General features: G+C 41.9%; 2 protein-coding genes across 2 annotated transcripts in view; both read right to left on the reverse strand.

Annotated features, from left to right (window-relative positions):
- The window catches only part of ulk2 (unc-51 like autophagy activating kinase 2), a 34,155-nt gene extending 14,430 nt beyond the window's left edge, over nt 1-19,725 (reverse strand). Inside the window, exons 1-10 of the mRNA XM_005752179.2 lie at nt 18,583-19,725; nt 14,557-14,649; nt 14,338-14,379; nt 6,552-6,584; nt 4,446-4,482; nt 2,417-2,590; nt 2,003-2,076; nt 1,782-1,883; nt 1,637-1,695; nt 426-508 (exon numbers count right to left, since the gene is read on the reverse strand). Coding sequence (XP_005752236.1) covers nt 426-508; nt 1,637-1,695; nt 1,782-1,883; nt 2,003-2,076; nt 2,417-2,590; nt 4,446-4,482; nt 6,552-6,584; nt 14,338-14,379; nt 14,557-14,649; nt 18,583-18,672 — 787 coding nt within the window. The 5' untranslated portion in view covers nt 18,673-19,725. The remainder of the gene's footprint in view (nt 1-425; nt 509-1,636; nt 1,696-1,781; nt 1,884-2,002; nt 2,077-2,416; nt 2,591-4,445; nt 4,483-6,551; nt 6,585-14,337; nt 14,380-14,556; nt 14,650-18,582) is intronic.
- A 1,500-nt stretch (nt 19,726-21,225) lies between these two features.
- Nucleotides 21,226-22,828, reverse strand: part of tmem97 (transmembrane protein 97) — a 2,497-nt gene continuing 894 nt past the window's right edge. Inside the window, exon 3 of the mRNA XM_013915681.1 lies at nt 21,226-21,690. Within this exon, the coding sequence (XP_013771135.1) occupies nt 21,416-21,690 (275 nt within the window). The 3' untranslated portion in view covers nt 21,226-21,415. The remainder of the gene's footprint in view (nt 21,691-22,828) is intronic.

Below are 22,828 nucleotides of genomic sequence, written 5' to 3' on the forward strand. Positions count from 1 at the left end.
CTGAAATCCCAATTAGGCTGTTCGTTTTTTCCCAGTCGTTACTCGTCAATATGTTTTATTCATTTATCTAGATTCTCCATCTTTCTAACTTTGAATCTGTGGACAGTCGTGCAGCTGTCCAGCCAGTGGTCCAAGGAAAAGCTGTGATTGGCTGTCAGGTGTTGAAATCATTTCTTAAGTTTTGCCTTGTATTAGTGGAACATTTTCAATCTTGGTTTATCCTGTTCATTTAATCGTAGGAAACCAAAAATCGTGATTTGTATTGAAATTCAACTGACTTTGTAGCCCTGGTAAACAGTGGAATAAAGTGTCTCACTGTGCACAGTATCCTTATTTAAACCCTACACAGTTTAACACACTTTATACTGAAATTAGAGGAAAAGTATGGAAAGCACCACTACTGAAAGACTGATGTCAGTACGTACCAAAGTCCATTCTGTCCTTCTGATTCCTCTGCAGCAGCCCAAGCAAAAGATCGCTCAGCTGTGGGGACGTCTCCCTCGGGATGCTGGGTAGTAAGAGTATGGAAACATCAACACTTTGTTTCTCTCGGGGTGCATATCAGCTGTGCAGTGCATTCTGAGGCACGTCAGACAATGCAATGGGTGCACTGTAGCTTATAGGATTGTTACTGTTAATCACGTACGTATTACATAGTCAGTACTGTTAGTCTGCCAGTTTGGATACAGCTTGACAGACCATTTGAAAACTGACCTGCAGGTAGCACTAAGTAACAGAACTCACAACTTCTACTCCTCCACGGCTCCATCATTCGCTATGGATCTCTGGCTCTCTCCCACAGCTTGTGTTTTTGCCCTCTTCCTCCTCTCAGACAGACCCTCCCTGAGCCTGGTGCTGACACAGGTGTCTTTCCTTTTAAAAGGGAGTTTTTCCCTCCCACTGTCACCAAAGTGCTTGCTCATATGATTGTTGGGGTTTCCTCTGTATTATTGTAGGGTCTATACCTTACAATATAAAGCACGTCGAGGCACCCGTGGGTGTGATTTAGTGTTATATAACTGAAACTAAATTGAATATACACCTTAATTTAAAACTGAATTAGTTCTTTTCAGCCTATGCTGCTATTCAAAGCATACAAGTAGTTCAAATATGTCAGAATTGGGGGTGTAACACCTGACAGAACACCACCTTCATGCCCCAAACCATGTCCTGGATGAAACAACAGACGCCTCGGCACCAAAGCTGTGCCTTCAAAGCCGACTTGAATTCTTTCCTACCACTCAAAGCCAGTCTCAGCTTCTTCCTCAGCTCTGTGCAGCATCCTTTAATCCTTTCCTCTGCCTTCACTCGCTTCCTTTTCTTCATGTTGTTCACCTGTGTCCTCCTCTCTTATGTTGGTCTTATATGGTCTTCCCTTTTCTTAAATCACATGTTCACCACAATCCACAGCAACAGCAAATAACACCATACCTACAGTTTCTGTTCCTAAAAACTATACTGTATAGTCCCATTTTCAACTAGACAGGTATAAGCCACCAACTTCAAAACATAATCTTCAGGTATTATGTGTCACTTGTATCCTGTTAAATCTATTGATCTATTTGAAAGAAACAGACTGACTGCACATATTTATTATGCATCTCGTGTCTGAGGCTACGGTGTGAAGGTGACTTACATGGGTTGCAGATTCTTGTTCTTCTCATAAAACATCCGTAGGTCTTGGGGACTGTTGGCCTGAAAATATAAGTTGAGAAATAAGACGCACAGTCGCAAACACCGACAGGTCCACGTGTTATTGGTTTGTTGTGCACACTGTTAACCTGGAATGGTGGCTTTCCAACCAGACACTGGTAGATAACCGTCCCTATGCTCCACAGGTCAGCCTTGGCGTCATAGTTCTGGGACATGATGACTTCTGGGGCCTGAGAGAGAACAGGTCACAAGCCAAGAACCACAACACAGAGTTATATGTAACAAACCGAGCAGACGCATCTTTTTTAAAGCTGACACACAGAAAATATAGAGAATAAAACACACTGACCATGTACATGGGGGACCCACACAGTGTAGCTGCCATCATGTTGCTCTGGAGGTACCGTGCAAAGCCAAAGTCAGCTGTAGAACGGAGACATGAAGCAGTTACTATCACCAGTAACACAAACCACTATTGTTGGAACTGAAGAATGAATGGAGACGCCCTGCACTCCAAACAGAGCTCGTACTGTGGTGTATAACAACACAACACTGCTCCTCATCATCATCATCATGGCTGCATTACTTTTATAAAAACTTTCTGAATTTATAACATATTGATTTAAACTTAACCTCTGGCCACTGTAAATGACACGAAGCGAAACAATGATAGGTCTGTACACGCTTCCAAAATGTAGTTATGAGAAAACTACGCTGCACGTAACTTAATAACTGATAGTAACTGACATTCTTCTTCCATTACCAATTTTGATGCGGATGCCACTGATGTTGGACTTCTTGCGACCCACGTATGACAGCAGGATGTTCTGTGGTTTCAGATCACGGTGAATAATGCCTTTGCTGTTGAGGATGCGCATGGCAGCAGCAATCTGCTGTAGAAAGACCCTCAGTGTATCCTCTCTCAGCGTCCCCTTAGCTTAAACAAAAAAGACCACAGTAGTCAATGTTTTTCCTCAAGGAGCATTTATGTAGCAACCATGCAAAAATGTTCATTAAGCTGCATCTATGTCAAATTCTCGCTTTGTTTTCAATTCAAAATTCTTTGAGTGCCATGTTTGGCTCATGTTCCTGCTAATGAAAAATGTTCATTACTGTTAAGACAAAGTCATAAAAACTCTTTTTGATTATTAGCACATTACATAAATAATCCTAAAATAAACTGAGGCAGTAAAGGTCCTACTCATTGTGTGACAAAGAGGATTCACCCCCCCCTCTATCAATCCACTGTGGGCATAGATAATCTGCTCTCTGCCCAGCACAGCGGATCGACTTCTAACATGAAAAGTTGTGTAAACTGTAGAATAATTTACTAGAGATTATGCAATTTAAATGGCTGTTACCTACGCAGTGTTCACAGCAGCACTCCAATAATAAGAACACAATCACATAAGGTGCCCAGTGTAACGTAGCGCTCTGCCCACAAAGGTTTCAATTTCACAACCACTAGTGTTACTCAAGCAAGGCTCCTGGATCACGGATCCACAGAAGGGTCTGACCGTGACCCATGCTGCAAAAAGCACCACGCAGGCAGGCACGTCATGCAAAGGTACAGTGATAAGAACACAGTTCCAGCAGCACAATCAGTGTTTTTATGGAACAGAGGTGTAAACACATGTTCTTATCTAACCAAGGTGCCGTCGACTCGGAGGATTTGATTCTAGAAGCTGACCTGGTTTTAACCCTGTGAAACTATTCACAGAAACAGTGTGTTGGACACCAACACCTACATCAAATAAGCCGAGGTTACAGTTTGCTTGTTTAAATGAACCTGTCCTGTCCGGGTGTCCGGGCTGAGTGTTTCAGCAAAGTTGTTCAGTAAGCCAACAACACTTTATCCTAAGTCAGGGGTGGCAACTCCAGGCCTCGAGGGCCGGTGTCCTGCAGGCTTTAGATCTCACCCTGGGTCAACAACACACCTGAATCAAATGATTAGTTCATTACCAGGCCTCAGGAGAACTTCAAGACATGCTGAGGAGGTCGTTTAGCCATTTAAATCAGCTGCGTTGGATCAAGGACATCTAAAACCTGCAGGACACCGGCCCTCGAGGCCTGGAGGTCCACCCTCCCCGGTGTACACAGTGGTCTCAAACAACAGCCTTGATGTCATTGCAGATGTGATTTTTTTTAAGCCCAAACCTTTGAGATCAATTCTGAAGATGACTTCAGTATATGCATTTAAACCTTGTGACATTTTTACAATATTTCCATGTAATTCTTAAATCAATGTTTTGCTACACGAGTAAAATTAACTGTAAATATTCAACAGTAAAAAACAAAAGTTGAAACAGAATTATTTTGATTAATTGCTTATTTGACTATCATAGCAACAACACTGCTCGCTTTAACATTGTTTATTTTCAACATGGGTTTGAAAACAATCTGATTTTGCTTTCATTAATATTTCATACAGAGCCCAAGTTTTTGGTTGTGGTCACAGATCCAAGGCTGTTAGCTTAAAGTGTGTAACCTGCGTCATCCAAAATGCAAACACAAACATGAAACTTGACTATCTGGTTTTTCTCATGTGCAGCTTCAGATTCTTGTCAGGGTGGCACATCCTGCTCTCATGACAATCCCCCACCCTCAACTTCACAACTGACCTGGTAAACTTCACACTTCCTTTATTCATCCTTGGATTTTTCTTTGCGTTACGAGCAGACATGCTGATATGATACACCACTGCATGCACACATAATCATAATAGCAACAGTTACATTAGCTACTTTGTTTTGATGAACAATAATAGGTGTGTGGGGCAGACAGATGCTTACCTTGCAGGTAGTCTGCAAGATCACCTCCGTTACAGTACTGTGTGTGCAAAGACAGACAAACACCATCAGCAACAATTACATTCAGTTTCAACAAGTTGATTGGCTCCTTATGCATATACATGTGCCTCGGCATGCTTTTATTTTAATCCTGGTCCAGATTACTGCAGGTTTATTAGTTAACCTGCTAAATGTCTTAAACGTTACCAGTGCTGACAACTCCACTTGAGAGAAATGATTTCTCATGAGTGAAAAGAAGAAGGGGCAGATGAGACTGCAGCAGTGAGTTAAAGGAAAGGGCTATAATACTCTGTTATGAGAAAAGCTGAGAAAAAAACTGATCTAGGATCTGCTTCCATTTCATCTGTGAGCTCCAGGTACAGACGGTTGGTGATCAAAAAGCTTCCCTGCTCTGATCACACAATCCTTCGAAAAGCTGCATCTTGATGCTGTAACAGTGGAAGCCAACCCATAACGCATTTTAAAGCAATTGGCTTGCCTCCAGCAGAGGATAAACAGGGGCTGACTTTACATCATGTTCAGTGGAGCTTCACAGACTAACATTGTCCTGAAATACCCCACAGGGGTTTAGTTGACTTGACTCTCAAATCATCATAAGTGTAAACTCGACTGTGGGAAGATCCTGCGCTTCCAGAGGCTGTTTGTTTTCTGAATGGAAAGCTGGATTTCAACCAGAAAAGTCATCGGCCATTACTACTGGAAGAGAGAGATGGGTAACTTGGTTAACCATGACTATCTGTGACTAGATATCAGCTGAACAACATAAGGCTAGTATGGTTTTTAAACTTATTTAGTAGTTCTTATCTCCTTTTACTTTAATCCCAACAAAGTATACGATGTAAGTAATGTAACGTAACAATTCCATACACTGGCCAACCTAACAACTGAAGCCTGGGTCTAAAAACATCTAAAATATGCACTCAAACGCTTTAGTGCAACAACAACAAGCACCATGTGCTAATGAAGGTAAACATATCACAAACCAACTCTATAGAGAGACTTGCACTGGTGGATTTTGGTCAGTTGACATTCAAACTGTAGAACTTTATTTGTTCATTTGATGAGCATCAGACATGTCGCCTGTATCGCTTAAACAAATGCTTTTATTTGTTTCATCTGTGTAGGCAGGTCTTTTAAAAGACAAACAAAAAACACTAATATAAATATACCAGAGCAGTTTTCAAAGATATGTCTGCTGCTGAATGAACAAAGAAATATTCAGTGTTCTAACAGCTTCACTGTTTATATTATCCCCTCCAGACTCGGGGTTCAGTGAATACAATGCTCTCTTCATTGGGACTGCATCTGGCACATTTGCTTGGGGCCTATGGTTAATGTTTCCAATACCAGAACAAGACGAGGTTTCTCCACCCAAACAAAACACGAGGGCACAGCTCCAATTTGGCCAGAACAAGTTCATACTTAACATTCCAGCGAGGGCCTGATGATCCGGTGGTGCTTATTCCTTCTTAAGGATGGAAGTTGGAAATATATCCATAAGAATTAATTAGCAAAGATCCACCAATCTTCAGCTAGTGCCAGCTCTGAAAATTTTCATACATATGATGACAAACCCCCAGACAAGCTGGAGGAGGTGGCTGGGGAGAGGAAGGTCTGGGCTTCTCTGCTTGGGCTGCTGCCCCCGCGACCCGGCCCCGGATAAGCGGAAGAAAATGGACGACAAAACTGTTATGTCAACATCCTCAGAGTAATGTAACCTCGCTGTAGGACAAACAAAGTCACGTTTCTAACAATGTAATGTCCTAAAAACTCCTAAACAAGATTTTAAGCCAAGGCACATCTGATTCTTAGAAAAGAGGCTTGTTGTCAGCGAGAACCCTGAGATGGTTTGTTTTCTATCCTGCAGCCAGCCGAGTGTTGCAACACAAGTGCAGAAAGTTGGAGACCCTGTACAGAGTGAGGTCATCAGGAGGTTAAGAGAAAAAAAGGCAGCAACAACAGAACATTAGTGAAGCCTACGCCAGCACAGAGGGAAAGAGCACATGCTGACATCTGGCCATAAATCATTACTGTGTTTAGAAAACACATACGTTCCAACTATCTACAGTGTCATGTTTCTATACTTACCTCCATGACCAGGAAAACAAAGTTGGGCGTTTCCTGGAAAAGAGGAGACACAGAATCTGTTACAGCAGCCATTTATCCTGCAGCAGCTGTCAGCTCCAAACACACACGACAAAACAGCCACTGGAGAAAACACAACGTACACAAACTACTTGCAGATGCCATTTATAACAGACCTGGCTTTTTCTGAACCTGCATTCTTATTACTTCCATCTTACTATGCATGTACGTGATGTTAGAATAATCTGCAACATCGTTCTGAATGGCAACGTTCACCAGAATGCCCACTCGACTTGGAAACTGAGAAAACGTTGTTGCCAACTTCTGAGGGAAATTTTGACCCGTTGCCAAGCTGCTGACGTCACGCACGAGCGGCAGATGAAAGTAAAGGGGTGACTATGGAAACCAATTAGTGGACATAACTGAGATGAACAGGTCAAATGATTATATTTGCATGATGGCGCTTCTGTTTAGTAGCTTCCAGTGATTAAAATCATCTGTAAAAGTCTCTGCACTGTTTCATCCTTTGATCATGTGACCGCAGTGCATTGCTCTTATTAACCTGCGCTCTCACTGACTTATTAGTGCTGATTGGTTGGTGAAGCCTAACCACATAAGACAGCACGGTGGTCGTTCCCACTGACCTCCATCAGCAGCGGCTTTATCTTTCTGTTGCTGTTAGCTTAGTTTAACTACAGGATGAGTTGACGGTTACCAGCACTCCTGTTTTCAGTTTGGTTTATCTAAACTAGTTTAGAGGAGCAGCCTCAGTCCAACGGCCCACTGTGTGGTTGACTCTGGGTTTTCCTCCTCTTTTGTTTGTTTAGCCATATGGGCAGCCATCTTTTTTGTTTCTGTTTGTCCTTCGTAAGTAACAACATTTTAACTCAACGTTGTGGCGTCTTATATGTTCTGTTCTTTAGAGCCATAAAATTGTGAGCGCCAATGTATCAAATTCATCTAAACACAGATCAGGCCCTGAGGCTCAATTTCAGTCACAACATAACTTTAGTGCACCACACGCACAAACTCTTCTCTAGCATTTCATGAGATTCACTCAGCTTATCGAGCCACACAACAAACACGACTACTCGCTGTAGCACGGTGACACCATGTAAGTCAGCTGATGTGTGTGACCCCGACATAAATGGCTTTGGTGTTTTGTGTCTTCTAGGTAGCTCTTAAGTAATCCTTTCCAACTCCATACCAATGATTTCACCAGCTGGGGCAGATGTTGGAGGGAGATGGGACAGCCGAATCCATTCTTGGTGTGTCAAATAGGAGGGATTACATTATGTGGTCGTAATCTTGAAGAGGGGGAAGTGAAAGAAGAGTCACATCACAAAGCCCACTCCATAACTAACCTCAGAGACGCTGAGGTTAGTTATGAAGCAGACATGACTAAATAACACTCTTACACAAACAAGTTTGAGCATCCACAGAAAGCAGAGGTTAGCAAACAGCAGGGAGTGAAGCTGTTGCCTGGGGATTGATCCGTTTTATCCATGACGGTTCGGCCCTTCACACGTTACCATCTCTGGCTGCAGCAGTTGCTTCGGTTTCGGCGCGTTGCCCATTGGTAAGAAACAACATGAATTTCAAGAGGCAGGTGGTGACGACTGCACATAGGGCAGCCTCTGTCTGTGAGAGCTTAGAGGAAGTAGCAGCTCACAGTTATAAAAGTGACAATCTCTGACCATTTATAAATGATTTCTAGAATGTACCGTTCACACACACTGGCTGCTTCTGATGTAAACACGGGTGAACTTTGGATTTTGATGGGTGGATTGGGCTGGGCTCCAAAAACATCGCCTTCCAGCACAAAATTTCCAAAACAACTATGACATAAATAGACTCTCTCCTCCTCTCACATCACAGCCATGTCACACACACACAGCACTTAGAAGCCGTTTCACAAGCAACTCAGCTGGCTGGCTGCTTCGCATGATAACTGACGACACAATACATGGGCGCTGAGCACATTCACATGAATGCAAAAATACTTTGGACTGCAATGAGTCAATGTGAGCCAAAACAAGATACTGCCTGGTTAGCTGTTCCACTATTACATCATGCCAACTCCAGGAGTGCACGGTTATGTAACTATATGGGGGATGGGGAAAGGTCAAACCGAAGAGTGCAGGGGTGCACGGTGAAGCGGGAGGTCAGGAGACAGGTTCTTCACAAAGACTGGAATAATTCAAGGGAACTCAGCTCCGAGAAAAGCCTACGTTTGACCAACGGGAGAACAACGCGACAGATGGCTTGTGTAAGTGACAGCAGGGAGCAAAACAAAAAAACAACTAATGATGTGTTTAGAACAATAACTCAGGATCACTTGTTGACCATCACAGCTGCTCAGTCTCAGATACACAGGACAGGATGTTTATCATTTCGCAGGAAGAGAAACATCGCGTCATTACGCAGATATGCCAGTTCACTCATACATCAATATACACTTGACTGCAACAGGTCAGTGCATGTGCAACAAAAACGCCAATAATACACTTTTATTAAGGGCTAAGACAGTCTGACACACAGTACCCACAGTTTCACAGGCTTGTATTTTGTGGCTTGAGACCTTCAGTCAGCTTCTTATGCAACATGTGTACTGAACATCATGTGACTGTGTGCGCTCATGCTTACGTGGTGATTAAACAGACACATGTACATGTTCTAAGCAGATGACTGGGCATATGTTTGTGTGCTCCAATGAGCAGCCACAGTGATTTGCTCTGATCTTCTACCCAGTTAAATGTCTGGAAAGCAAAGCTGTGCAAAAGGAATGCAGACACAGGACGATTTTCTAGGAAAACTCAAACGAGCTCTAAAACAGCAGCTAAGAGGAAATGTGCCTCTTGCTCCTTAAAACAGCCCCTATACCAGATGTTTTTACACATGTCAGGCTGGAGGGACCCTCCTTGAACAAGCACACAACGTTCCTAGGAGCAGCTTTCTCAATAACCAAAACCCTGTCTTCCTCTGTTTAACACCAGTCAGAACCAGTCCTGCTTTAATCATGTTGATCTGCTCAGTGTCCAGTTATTAGCCTTTTGTAGAACTTTCAATAATAAAGTTCAAATCGTTGTCAGGAGGCAGGAATTACTCAGTTGGACATCATTCTTATGTGCTGAGAACAACAATCAACTTTTTGTTGACTGAGCACATTTTCTCTGAGTCGTCTTGTTTCTCACTTGACGAGAAGGAATTCAGTGAAACATGAAATCAGCCATTATTATGCATCCATCCATCCATCCAATCTCTTCCAATTGATAAGAATCCAAATAGCAAATCTGTGGTGGCGGCAGCGTTAGAGAGGAGAAGGAACCAGGAGCCTGACACGGGACACCTTACAATTAGACCAGGCTACCTCACGCTGCTGCAGAACGCTTAACATCAACAGTGCAGAGGACAAGGACTGTAAGCCAATCAGCTGTGTGCTTGAGGCTGTCATTAAACACAGCAAACAGAGCTCCTCCAAACTACAGCTCTGGTCCCAAGGACCTGCAATCTTTCAAAGGTGCAGACTCCTACATCCAGCTACACGGTCTTCTGTCAGCACACAGCTATTCTGAGAGGCTGCTGGTGCATCTGTGTACATCTGTGACTCACTGCATCCAAAAAAGCTAGCACACTCTAGTGTATGTAGAGGTTTCCAAAGATATGTAGAAGTTTATTTAGATTCTACAGTATGACCAGAGTGAAAATCAGCAGAGAAAAACATGAAAGAACTGTGACTGTTCTGTGCCATCAGCAACTAGCACGAGAAGTGCTGAGATGCCACGCTCTACGTTAATATAGTCCCTCGTCAAAGTGTGGATGCTGAGTGAACACATGTAACATACACAGGGATGTAAGCTGTTCTACTAAGTGTGTAGTTAGTAACAAGCACATGATCTATATGGTGCTCATAAAGATCCAAAGCAGTGTGAACACAAACAGCACTGTGAGCTAGAATCGCTTGATCTCCACATCGAGCTAGCATTTTCCAAATGACCCTACTGAAAAAAGCAGTAGGTCACTGTGTGTACTGTTATCACTCACAATGTTCTGCAGTTCCAGCTCATACAGGATTGCCACAGTAATGTAAAACCAGCTTTGTTGCCAGTTTGCTTTGTGGGCTTGGGATGAAATATTAAGGTAGTGGAACCATAAGAAGCAGAAAATCTCTGCTCCATGCTCCTAATACAGCGGCTAGGACGGTTGCACAAGTTGGTTTGGGTCACATTTCCTGTTGTGTCTGGTAAGCCCATACATACAACACATGCTTCAAACAACAGCTAATAGAGCTGGGAACAGGTCAAGTGGGGGAGCTGTGGGGTAAAGTGAAATATATATCACGTATAAATAATGGGAAGTGACAGCTGCCAGGCTTGTAATACACCAGACAGTACTGATAACCGCCAAGGGAGCCCAGCCTGCCACGCAGCATTGTTCTGCTAGCACAGGGAACACTAAAGGGACAGTAAAAAAAGATGCAGCTGCTAAGAAAAGACACGGAGACACTGTGCCTGAAGCGGTGACAGGCAAAGCTTGGTGACCGTCTCAGACATGCAAGCAAGAGACAACAGAACTCAGGTAAACAAAATCACGACCCAAAGTGTACGAGTACGAAGGAACTGCAACCACACAACTGAAAGAGTGCTGGGAGTGACTAAAATGCTTTTAAGCCAAAAACAGCAGCAGGATCTCATCTCATGCCACAAACATCATGTTGGGTTTGGGTTCTTTAAACCCCAATTCTGTCAGTATGAGAAACAGATTTGCACACTAAAGTCAAGTATCAGTGGGATGATCTCATAATTTCACTGACCTCTACCAACCACGACTTTTTGTGTGCCTTCTCTTTTATGTGAGTCTCTTATTTTCTCATGATGTAACCATTTCTCCCCCCAAACACCTGATTAAATATGAAACTCAGAAACTTGAACATCTCATCCCTGCTGGAAACGCACCCTGACTAATGGGTTCCTCAGCCACTTGCTTGAGGAAGAGATCTATTACATCAGCAGGAGAGTGGATGGGTGATGAAGGGATGAGGACATGGTGGGAGGAGTGGACCGGTGGAAAGGCTGACCAGCAGGATCCCAGAGGGAGGCTTACGCAAACACAGGAAGTACCATTGCTATGTGGGATGTGCTTCACCATCACATTTGAAGTGGTAAATTAGTAGTTATGGTATTACAGCCAATTCTGGACATCTAAACAGAACCTTTTTACTGCTTGCTGATATGAACCAATATAACAGAGGATATAAACAACATAGCAGTTTGAAGAACGGGTTTATCAGCATTCTTGTCAGAACCATCCTACTGTGCGCTCGCCTTGTGACAGACATCAGCAAAGTGGAGTAAATCGCGTCATTTATTCATGACTGCAAGTTTTCTGCCTTTAAAAAATTCAAAATCAAACATTTGTTTAACGTGTGTGGAGTAAATGCAGCACAGCCTCTCTCACACCCACCATCAGTGAACAACAGTCTGTGTAGGAAGCTAACTCCATCATTAATGCATCACAACATTATCTACGGATCAACCACTGCTAAACACTACAGACAGACAGCTTTGAAAAATACAATCAAAGGCTCTCCTGACTCCAGTCTCGACGCACGCTCGTCCAGGTAAAGAAATCCACAAACGCTGACCCCGTCCTTCTGGACGTAGTGTTTTCTAAGTGACTTCTTCTTCAGCCTCAGCTGACAGCAGGTTTCCCCAATCATATAAACAGTACATTTCCTTAATGACTGAAACCAGCACCACTAACTAACAATGAATGTATAATTGTTAGGTCTAAAGGGGATCTAACCGGAGGTAAATGGTATGATGCCCGATCTGTGGTGAAGATCCGGGTTCAGGAGAGATGAGCAAAGGTAGCAAGCGCCTGGCGACGGGAAACAGCTAACACTCCTGTCTGTGGACAGTTAAGCTAGCTAGCTAAGTTTAAGATTTGCTCCGAAGCGAGAAGAGGTTTTTGAATAACCACCGTGTAATAGCGCAAGCTAGTTAAGGGTGGATGCCTCTGCCCGACATGGCCGTCGCCTTCACCAGCCAATCAGGATTGGCGGAATGAGATAAATGCTTTTGAGGAATACGCAGGGAGGCGCATCCAATAGTGAGACATTGCAGTCATGCTACTCTGAGAACCGGGGTTACACAAGTAAGCTAAAGTTTTTGTTTTGCTCCTAACGTGAACATGGGCAGCTCAGCAGCAGACTGACTGCACTGACAGGTTGGCCTTTCAGATTAAAACACTTTTCTACTAATTTGACTGCAACATATTACGACTATTTTCTTGTGGTGCTGTGATCTACTCTTAGAAATGCATATAACAGCATTTTCACATCAAGCTCGATGTGCATGTGAGCCATAGAAAAGGCCAAAATGACAGACCGACTGAACTGTAACTGCAAAGCACTCTGGGTAATTAGTCACATGGCCGCCAGATTGTATTCAGGAATTCTGGAAGCTTTTATTGTGTTTGTCAGAGTTAACGGTTTTAACACCATCATATAACACTAATGCACTTTGACACATTTAAGGAGGTTAACAGGCTTAGTTTGTGAACTTGAGCTGCTTTGTTAATGCCAACAGCTGAAATCAGAGTGAAGCAGGCGAGTTCAGAATCAGATTTTTTACCCTCACTAGGAGTTTTGCTTGAGTTCACTCATGTCTAGAAACACAGACAAGTTTACCCACAGACTCAGCGTTTCCAGCAGAAACTGCATCTGTGGCAGTAGCGAGGCCGAGGGCGTACGCCGGCGCATGTACGCCCGCAAACATGTTTGTGGATGAACAAAAACCACATATACTTTGTAATATTCAGCTGCCTCTAAGTTTGTCATCAATATTCCCATCTAGGAAAGCCTATGTACGGCAAAACAACAAGACCAAGTGACTAATGCAATAAAATAATTTTTTAACCAAAGTATTTTTATTTATTTAAACATTCCTTAATGATCCCTTCACTAAGATAAATTCTGACTAGTTGTGCCAAAGTTTTCAGATTAAGAAGACAAGCTGCTGCTCAGCTCTTAATACTCAGAGATCCCAAATAAAGTGATTAAGATAGCGGTGTGATAACCAGGACAGCGTGCGTGATCTCGTTGGCACAAAAGATCTTCAGCATCATCACAGTTTAGTGTCACCCGTTCATCATCCTAAGCGTCCATGACTTGTGCTATATGTGGCACTGAACAACAACATTATCATTTCTTTTTTGAAATTCATATAACATGTTATCATAGCTATCAGAGACAGTTGCTGCTGATCTCACAATCACAACAGCTGCAGATGTGACTCATGTTTGAGGATATATTTACATTTACTTTCACATTATTTAGCAACATACATTTGAATTACGTCCATGACATGCTAACAAATGTTCATTTCTAACTCACCAACGGATAAGTATACTGCCAGCGCAGCCTGATAATCCGCACCTCTACAATATCATTCAATCACATCCGTTTAAACGTATGGCCAAAATGCTGGCAGCTTGAAATAACAGTAAACCAATGTGTAACTTTAATATGGCTTCATCCAGCTTTCACGTACTGTCTGTGCATTGAACCATAGCCAATCCCAGGTTAGGCTAGCTGAACATATTCTGACGCTTGGTGATCTTTTTGGATGAAGGTTCATTTTGAAAATTTCAGTTTTTCTACCACGGACTTTAGAAGCTCATCCTCTCAGACACAAACAAACGATGAAACATTAGTTAAAGAAGCTGCATACTAAAATTAAATCAAACACTAAAGACGTACATTACTTTAAAAGATTCCCAAACTTACCTGGACATCATAAAGTGCCACAATGTTTTCATGCTGCAGCTCCTGAGCAAAAAGAGCAGAAAAGTGAAAAGCATTAGCAGGAGCATCAACTAGCCTACGGAAGTTAATCGGGTCACTTTCATTCATGTTTCTATCTGGGCCGGATTTTATAAGGTGCACGCTCAAGTCGAGTCGACTCCAGTAAAGAGGAAAAAAGGAGGGAATTAAATTCAGGCTCACCTTCAAGATTTTGATTTCCTTCCCAAGAAGGATCTGGGACTTGGACAGGTTCTTCTTGTTAATGCTTTTGATGGCCACCTCCCAATCAGTCTTCTACACAACACAAAACAAGAGGAAACAGATCACGTGAGACGTTAACAAGGATGTTCCTGCACAACAGTTCAGATTGAATTTTTAATGCTGCCACTCATACGTTTCCTCTTGAGGTTTTGAGTTCCTTGACGCTGCAGGCTGACCACTTAAAACCAATAGAGAAAGTGCATGAGTTAGTTGTGGCTAGAGGCAACCATCCTTTCACTCAGGAAATATTTTTGTTGACCTGAAACCCGTAACATCCTGGCCAACTCGTATTGTGATCAATATACCTCGGAGACAGCCCGACAGAAACACACATGTGGGATTTAGTGTGTGATAAAGCTCTAACAGAGTGTTTTATTATTCAGTCTTAGCAAACACTGCCTCGGTTTTAGACGAGGCACGCTAAGGTAACAGACTTTATCATGTAAGATCAAGGCTGGAGGTGGAGGTGAAAGAGAGATAACGGACAGTCTGAGCACAATAGCAATATGTACGTGAGGTCATAAGCTCAGCCCAATCAACCTGTGTTTGCAGGATGCCCTAGAAGTCTTCGAACCACACTGGGAATCTTTAACATCAACTTCTGTCTAACTGACCGAATGTTTGCATGGTGTTCTACACTGAGCACTGTTTAATACAAGCCTCATTCACCCTGTCACACACACTCATACAAGTGTATTTTCTATACCCTACACCGTGCAGATGAGTCAGCATGAACCACAAAGAAGGCATGAGACTTACAGACAGCAATCTAATCAGTCCATTAACTTTAAAGGCAAGAGCAGCCAAATTTAACCCCCTGATTTCCAGGTCCTCATCAATGATGGCAACCCTAACCCCTGTGGCTATCTGGCTAAACATTCTGCCACACATCAAAAACTCTAGATTTTATTTTTCTCCAAAATCTAAGGTTACATCTTATCATTGATGTGAATTTACACTTCAAAATTAAACTGATATGGCTTTGATTTTTCTAGCACATGCAAAATGCTGTTGGCACTGCAGTGGACAAGTTCTCGTGAAGGACGAAGGAAATTTTAGCTGTCCCAGTGACACCGGGTCAACTGGCTTTCTGACAGCAAGGTTCTGCACTCAGTGACAAGGCGCTCAGATGACTGTTAGAGCAATATCATGTTTCCAGATGAGCTCTTGGATCAGGATGCCTTTATTGTACAATATAAAGGAAATGTATTTGCTCAAACCTAGCTAATTGCCACGTAAGAGTTATGAAAAGGTGGAGTCACCAGATTTGCCCTGTTGAGCGCGACAGAAGGACGTGTTCATTTTCCAGGATAAAGCATTATCTCATTTATGAATCACAGCTGATTACAGACCTGTGAGCATCAAAGAGATTATAGTCAATAACACTGCAACCAGATATAGCTGAAGGTGAGACTGGACAGCTGAAAGTAGGACCAGAGCACTGTGAGCAGCGCTCTTCATAGCTTATGCGAGCCACTCATTGTACACAAAGTTTAAAATCACTTTAAGCATATTTGCACTGCACAAGACATGATGTGGATCGCACAACACTGGTCACTATATTCTTCATTTCCAGTTAATACTTGTACAGCTGCTGTTATTGTGTTTGCGCGCGTGTATAATATATATATTCATTCTAATTTGTGTTGTACAGTTATTTCATTTTTAACCATCATTTTTATATTTTATTCCTTCCTAGTTAAATTTACCCTTTTTAATTTTTCATATTTATTTCCTATCTTATTCATAGCCTTTTCCTTTTTTTCTTTAGGTCACGAGCAGTTGTCTAAGCATTTCACTGCATATCGTACGGTGTATGACTGTGTACGTGACAAATAAAATTTGAATTTGAAATGTCCTTGTCCTGAAAACATTGGGTAGATCAACATCCAGTCAAATAAATCCAGTGGTTATGAATACATCTCTACGATTCATGTTTCAAAGAATAAAACTTGCATTGAGAAAATATTATAATTTGTTATATTATTATGAAAAGTTAAGAAAGCATTTTTAAAATGTAACAATTTTGCATCATTCTAACATTCAACAAAATCACACCCACAGCATGGCCCCAAAGGAAAACTGCAATTACAGATTTACAGAATTTAATCTTAATTTTATTTTTTATACATTTAAGTCGTATTTCACATAAAATAAAATGAACCTTTGTTTATCATTTGGCCAGAAAAATCAGGTAAACAACTCACTGTCTTATCTATATACAGACCGGTAGCGCTGACTTGCACAGTCCTCCCCTACAGACCCACTTTGGGTGAAGAAAATTACCCCTTTATTTTTGAAAGGAGGGGGTGCTTGTTTTGCATTAAATACCAGAAAGAATTTGATTTTGGTAGTTTCTAAGGCGATAACATATTTGGTATAATGTATATTATATTCATTCGCCTCAAAAAATACAGCAGTCATATATCTGTCACCTCATTGCCACTAACTATGTATGTATGTATGTATGTATGTATGTATGTATGTATGTATGTATGTATGTATATATTGTACTATTCTTGGTTAGTGTATTGTCTGTCTTGTCTTAATGTTGGTTTATAATGGAGCACTGTAACAAAAAATAATTTCCCCCAGGGATCAATAAAGTATTCTGATTCTGGGCTAGCTGAACTGTTCCTATTGACTTGCTAGCAATAGCTGATAACATAGCTCTCCACCCAACAGTCCAAATATGGTCATTTCTATCTGAAAAAAAACACAACAACAACAACAACAGGGCAGCAGAGACAATGTTGAGGGTCTTAAATGCAGTCCAAAACCAGTGGGCGATGTCACAGTTGTTACATCATTTATATAAAGTCTAGGAATAAAACACAGAGTGAAAAAGTGTGATATTCACACCAAATACATTTATTTCTTTTCCAGCATTTGTTGTTTCAAAGTTCGAGGGGGAATTACCCACGGAGGCCAAAAGACATTTCTCAAACTAGCCCCCGGTCTATCTTATCTGTGAACAGACTCTGCATAATAAATTGATATTTCAGTGCAACATGAGACCATATGCAACATCCAACACCACCCGAGGAATGAATCAATCCATTAGGTCTGATGCATCCAGGTGCCTCTAACTGTCCTGCGCCTGTGAGCCCACACAATCCTATAAATAGGCTAAACAGAGTGCAGATGATGGGACTAAAATAGTAAACACACTGATCACATGCCAGGTCTGTTTTAACCTGACATGGAAGCATGTGACCACACACAGGGATTGTTTACACAGACACATATGTTTCAGAGTTTCCAGGCTCTGAGCTGGTAATCGATTGTCACAGTGAGATAGAAGCTTGGCTCCGGGGATGCTCTGATGCAGCTTCAGTTCAGGAATTCAGGACCATCTGTTTCACACCAGTAGCACTGGGCCACCGTGATGTCATGGCCTGCATCTCTGTCACACATATATAAACCCACCCCATCCTAAGCTTCTTCTGTCACAGAAAGCCCCACTCCGGGAAATGTTAGCAATTTAATCCACTTTCTGAGCTTAATGATCTCTCTGTGGTTCAGTGTGAATGAATGTTGTGCAGCTCTTACATAAGTAAAGCTCTTCTGCTTAAAAAGGCAAAAGGAAAAACACTGCACCCCCCATGCTCCCTCCTGCCTTAGTACGTCAGCAAGTCATTCACAGCTGCCTGACTCATCTCGATCATGAATGAACGAAATAGCATAAATGCACTCATGCACCTCCCATCAGGCCGGTGAAATGGCACCATAATCACCTGTCACAGCATGACTCCACATTACATCAGCCAGGATGCAGGGGTTTAGTTATGAAAGTGCTTGAAAATATTATCTTTCCCCACAAAAAAGGGTGATATAGTGCTGCAGAGCAGCAGTCCCCAGTTCTACTGACTGACCCAGATTTCCAAACGAGTTGTCTGCTCGCTCTCCCTTTCCCTGCAAGATGAAGTAAAGGAGGGGATGCAAATGTGCAACTGATTTATTTACCTTCCTGTGTCTTCCTTTGAACACCACAGCAAAGGCTCCATGTCCAACCAGATCTTTTCTGCTGTACTCAAAATCTCCCACAGTTTCCATTGTGAAGGACCGATGGTCCAGCTGGGCACAGTTGGTTATCCTTGGATGACGCTGTCCTCTTTAGAGGAAAAAAAATCCCAGGGCAAGCTATCGACTGAGTCCTGATGATGCTGCTGCTTCTTGCACTGCGGAATTATTTCATGACAGGCTGCTCTGGTGTGCGTTATTGCATAAATAAGAGATGCAGCCAGGACATGATGCATTCACATGCCCTCCAAGCAGGCTGGGATGTTTGCAATATCACACACAACGGACGAGTTTAAGCATGGCTAACTCAGTCTGAGCTAAACTATATCCGTGCCAGCTGTCACTCGTTCACCTAGTTCAGTAGCTTCAATCCAGCTTTGCAAAGCACTCTAAGGACGCTCACTAGCACATTGCGTGTCCTGGTCACCTAACCCGTTCAGAGGGACAGTCTACATGATGCCAATCTTGCAGATGCAGACACTGAGCTATCTGTTAGCCTGACAGTGATATAGCCCTTTGGCTATACCAAGCGTCATGTAAACAGCGCCTAGGAACATACTAAGAAGTATAAGAACGTAAGGATACCTGTCCCGATACTTGACAATAAATCCAGACTCAAGCTAAAACATACAAGCTGTAGCAACCTATGAAGCTAGCCAGCATCAGGGAGCTAATACACAGACCATGTTAGCGTAAAACATCAACACAGGACTGTTAGTCCCTATTATCGGTCTTCTTCGACAGCAAGCCCAGGTCCATAAGAGCTCTTGGAAAAACACAGACGTCTCCCCGGTTAGTATAAATTTCATCCGTGTAAATAACAAAAACACTTCGTCGTTTCCTTCGTCGTCGAGTCTGGCAGGACAGCTAACGCTGCCTCTGGAAGTAACTGTCGCCTTCGATTAAATCTGCTTCCAAACGCAACGACTGTAAGTCTGCCTGTACATATACTGTGCAGTATTTAAATCCCCGTACAGTGCTGTCACTTCTCAAAATACAGCAGAGCCTCCTACTCTGCCGTTGACTTAAACAATACAGAAACTTAGTGCCATATTTCCTTTTATAGTCTCTCCGTCCGCGGAGGCCAACATAGACCCTTCCTTCCGCTGCAAAGGTTAGTCCCGGCAGTCTAGGACTGTTCGTACAAATAAGACTCACAGCGATAAAACGACACATTTTATCAACGATGTTTGATGGCTGTTTAGATTAACTCTAGTTGATATTCTTATTTTTAAAAAATGATCACAATGAATTCTGGGAAATTAGGGGTGAAGGAGGAGGATGTTGCCTTTAACACATGTAGCTCATATATTTTATTAGTGTTTTTTGACATATATCCTATTTAAACGTGAAACAATGGATATTTTAACAATGGTTAAACAACAAAAGTTGTGTGTGAAGGGGGTTAATTAAACATCTAACTATATGTAACTATACAATATGACAGCAAATATATTTAGAAGAGGGGAAAAACCACCGTTTGTCAGCAAAATAATACATACACTGTTATTAACGACACATCTTGTCTTGCTTAGTGTTTAAAGTCTACACCCTCTGGGGCTGGGAAAAATAGCAGTAAAAGGACAAAGCTGAGTGGACATTTTAACTTGTGCAACAACTTAAAAAAAATGTCTTTTGTAACTAAGGACTGGCACACACACCCAGAATCCCTTCTGTGAAGGAGGCGAAGGCGAGCCTCCACCCTTCCAGGAAGAGAGCCTGGAGACGTGGAGGTGCGCTGTAAAAACACAGCCAAACAGACGCCATAAAAGATTAATAATAAGAACAACTTGAATTACTGAAAGAAACGTTCACTTAGTGGAGCCTTTTATGTAGCTGACTGTATCCGAACAGTGTGATACGGGAGATGTTCAAATGTATGTGCAGGGTCAGTGGGCAAAAGAGCACATTTTTAATCGACTTAAAACAACTGTAAGATCAACAGCTGACAAGAAAATCAATATAAGAGATAAAACAAGAGTTTGTTTAAACTCTTTGATGACAAAGCATTTCCACGAACAAATACAGCTTATCCCTTTATCTACATGTGACGCACCACTCCTGAGTGTTTGGCTTGAAGAAAGGTGACATGTATAGATTTCTCATTAAGGATGTTTAAATAGCTAAAAGTCACAACAGTAAACAAAGTCTGCCTTTCTATTTAATTTCTACATCATTATATCTGTATATAATATCATTACTGCAGTATTACTGCAGGCTCATCTTCTACTTTGAGTCCTTTAAAATGAGAAATGTCAATTAGACTCCCAGTGAAGATGATCTGTTGTCTAATTATTAAGTGTTCAAAAACAAACATCCTGACTGGAAGTTTCACATGTACCTGTATCTTACACTAGCCTCTCTGACAGCACCAATAAGAAGATGAGGTTTAATAAGCACCCCTCACCCCTCACCCCTCACCCCACCCCCACCAAAAAAACAAAACAAAAAACCCCAAAATGGTTTATGTTCCTGTATAAGGCAGAGATATAGTACAAAGGATGGGCTTAAGCCTCCTGAAACAGAGAAGCTAGATCATTTAGATAGGGGTATGTCTAAACCCAAAGAGAAACATCAGAACAAAAGTCACAATAATATGGATTTTATTGAAAGGTCAACATTAAAAGTGACAGTTCCGGATGGTTCACGACGGCAGCTTCTTCCTGATAAACGGTGTGACTCACACAGACTTGCACATACATGTTCATACATTCACAAATGTAGAAAAAGATCTCTTAAAATCACAGTAAATTAGATAATATTGTCTTGTGGCACTTCAGTTCTTCTTCTTGGCCTTGGCTGACACGTTCCCAGGCTTAGAGGAGGCGTTGTATGTCGAGGACATCAGCATGGTGAGGAGGAGCAGCACAGGCACCAACAGGTATGGTGCATATATGGAGACTAGCAACCAGCGCTCCCGGACAGTCTGAGGACCAGGATTGGGTTTCAGAGGGAACTGATAGAAGAGGATGTGGGCGAGGATTGGGATCAATGTGGTGGCCACGTGTGTGGAATACACAATGGCAGGAATCCGGATCCACTTACAACCACCTGTTTGAGCGATTGGGAGAAAGGACGTAAGACACAGAAAACCTGTGACGCCAAGTCTGTGAATCATCCAAGGCAATGCAGACGTTTTGTTTGTTTCCAACAAGCACAGAAAATTCAATTCCCTTCATCTTTATTATTTGTGTGTATAATACAGTGTGGTGGTGGCCCGGGTGACATTTTCTCCACCCTCACTGGTTCTTGGTCATTTCCTGGAAACGCCCCTGGCTGAGCTGCAGTTTGGTTACAAACACTTGAGGCAGTAGATGTCTGATGGTAAGGCAACATAAAGGCCGACAGAGGTCGCCTTTGACCAGCGTCTCTGTCCTACTAGGAGATAGTGATGGGATTTCCGGCTCTTTTTAGAGATCCGGCTCTTTCGGTTCGGCTCACTAAAAAGAACCGGCTCTTTCGGCTCCGGCCGGATCTTCGGGTTGTTTTGTTGCTTTAATTAATTTATTATTAACAATAATATAAAATTATGCACAAAAGGAATTACTAACGTAAAAAAAAGTGGTTTTATTTATATATGTTTATATATAAATATATGCGGTGGCCCCTAGAGACAAAACACGTACAAACTCCAAAACACATTTCTAGCATGAGCTGAACTTCCAAAGCAGAGCTACTAGATCACTTAAATTACACAACTGAAAGCATGTGTGTATTGTTTGTGTATTTATACACAGGCACTCGTATATAGTCAAATAATTTAAAAATATGTTCATTTACCTGTTACTACCACACACCAAATCCGGTCGTTGGTACTTGCTGGCTTGTGTAGCCACTAGGTAACAAAAGCTCAACACTGCGCCCAGCATCCTGGAGCACTGCTGTTGTTCTTTTGTACGTGTTTTGAGTTTTTATGTGCTTCGGAGTTTTTACGTGTTTTGGAATTTTTTCATGTTTTGGAGTTTGTACGTGCTTTGTCTCTAGGGGCCACCGTAAATATACTTTTATTTATTCACTCCACATAAAATGTAATAAATAAATCATATAATACAAAAATCAACTATTCACATTTCAACTTTTAACTATTTAAATTTTCAGCTTTTTCTTTTTAAACAAATTTAAAATGAAACAACACAAAACACTGCAAACCACAACACAATTAAATATAAATTAAAATATGAAAACAAAA

Source organism: Pundamilia nyererei, unplaced genomic scaffold, assembly GCF_000239375.1.
Source record: "Pundamilia nyererei isolate P.nyererei 1_Seehausen unplaced genomic scaffold, PunNye1.0 scaffold00347, whole genome shotgun sequence".
Taxonomy (NCBI): Eukaryota; Metazoa; Chordata; class Actinopteri; order Cichliformes; family Cichlidae; genus Pundamilia; species Pundamilia nyererei.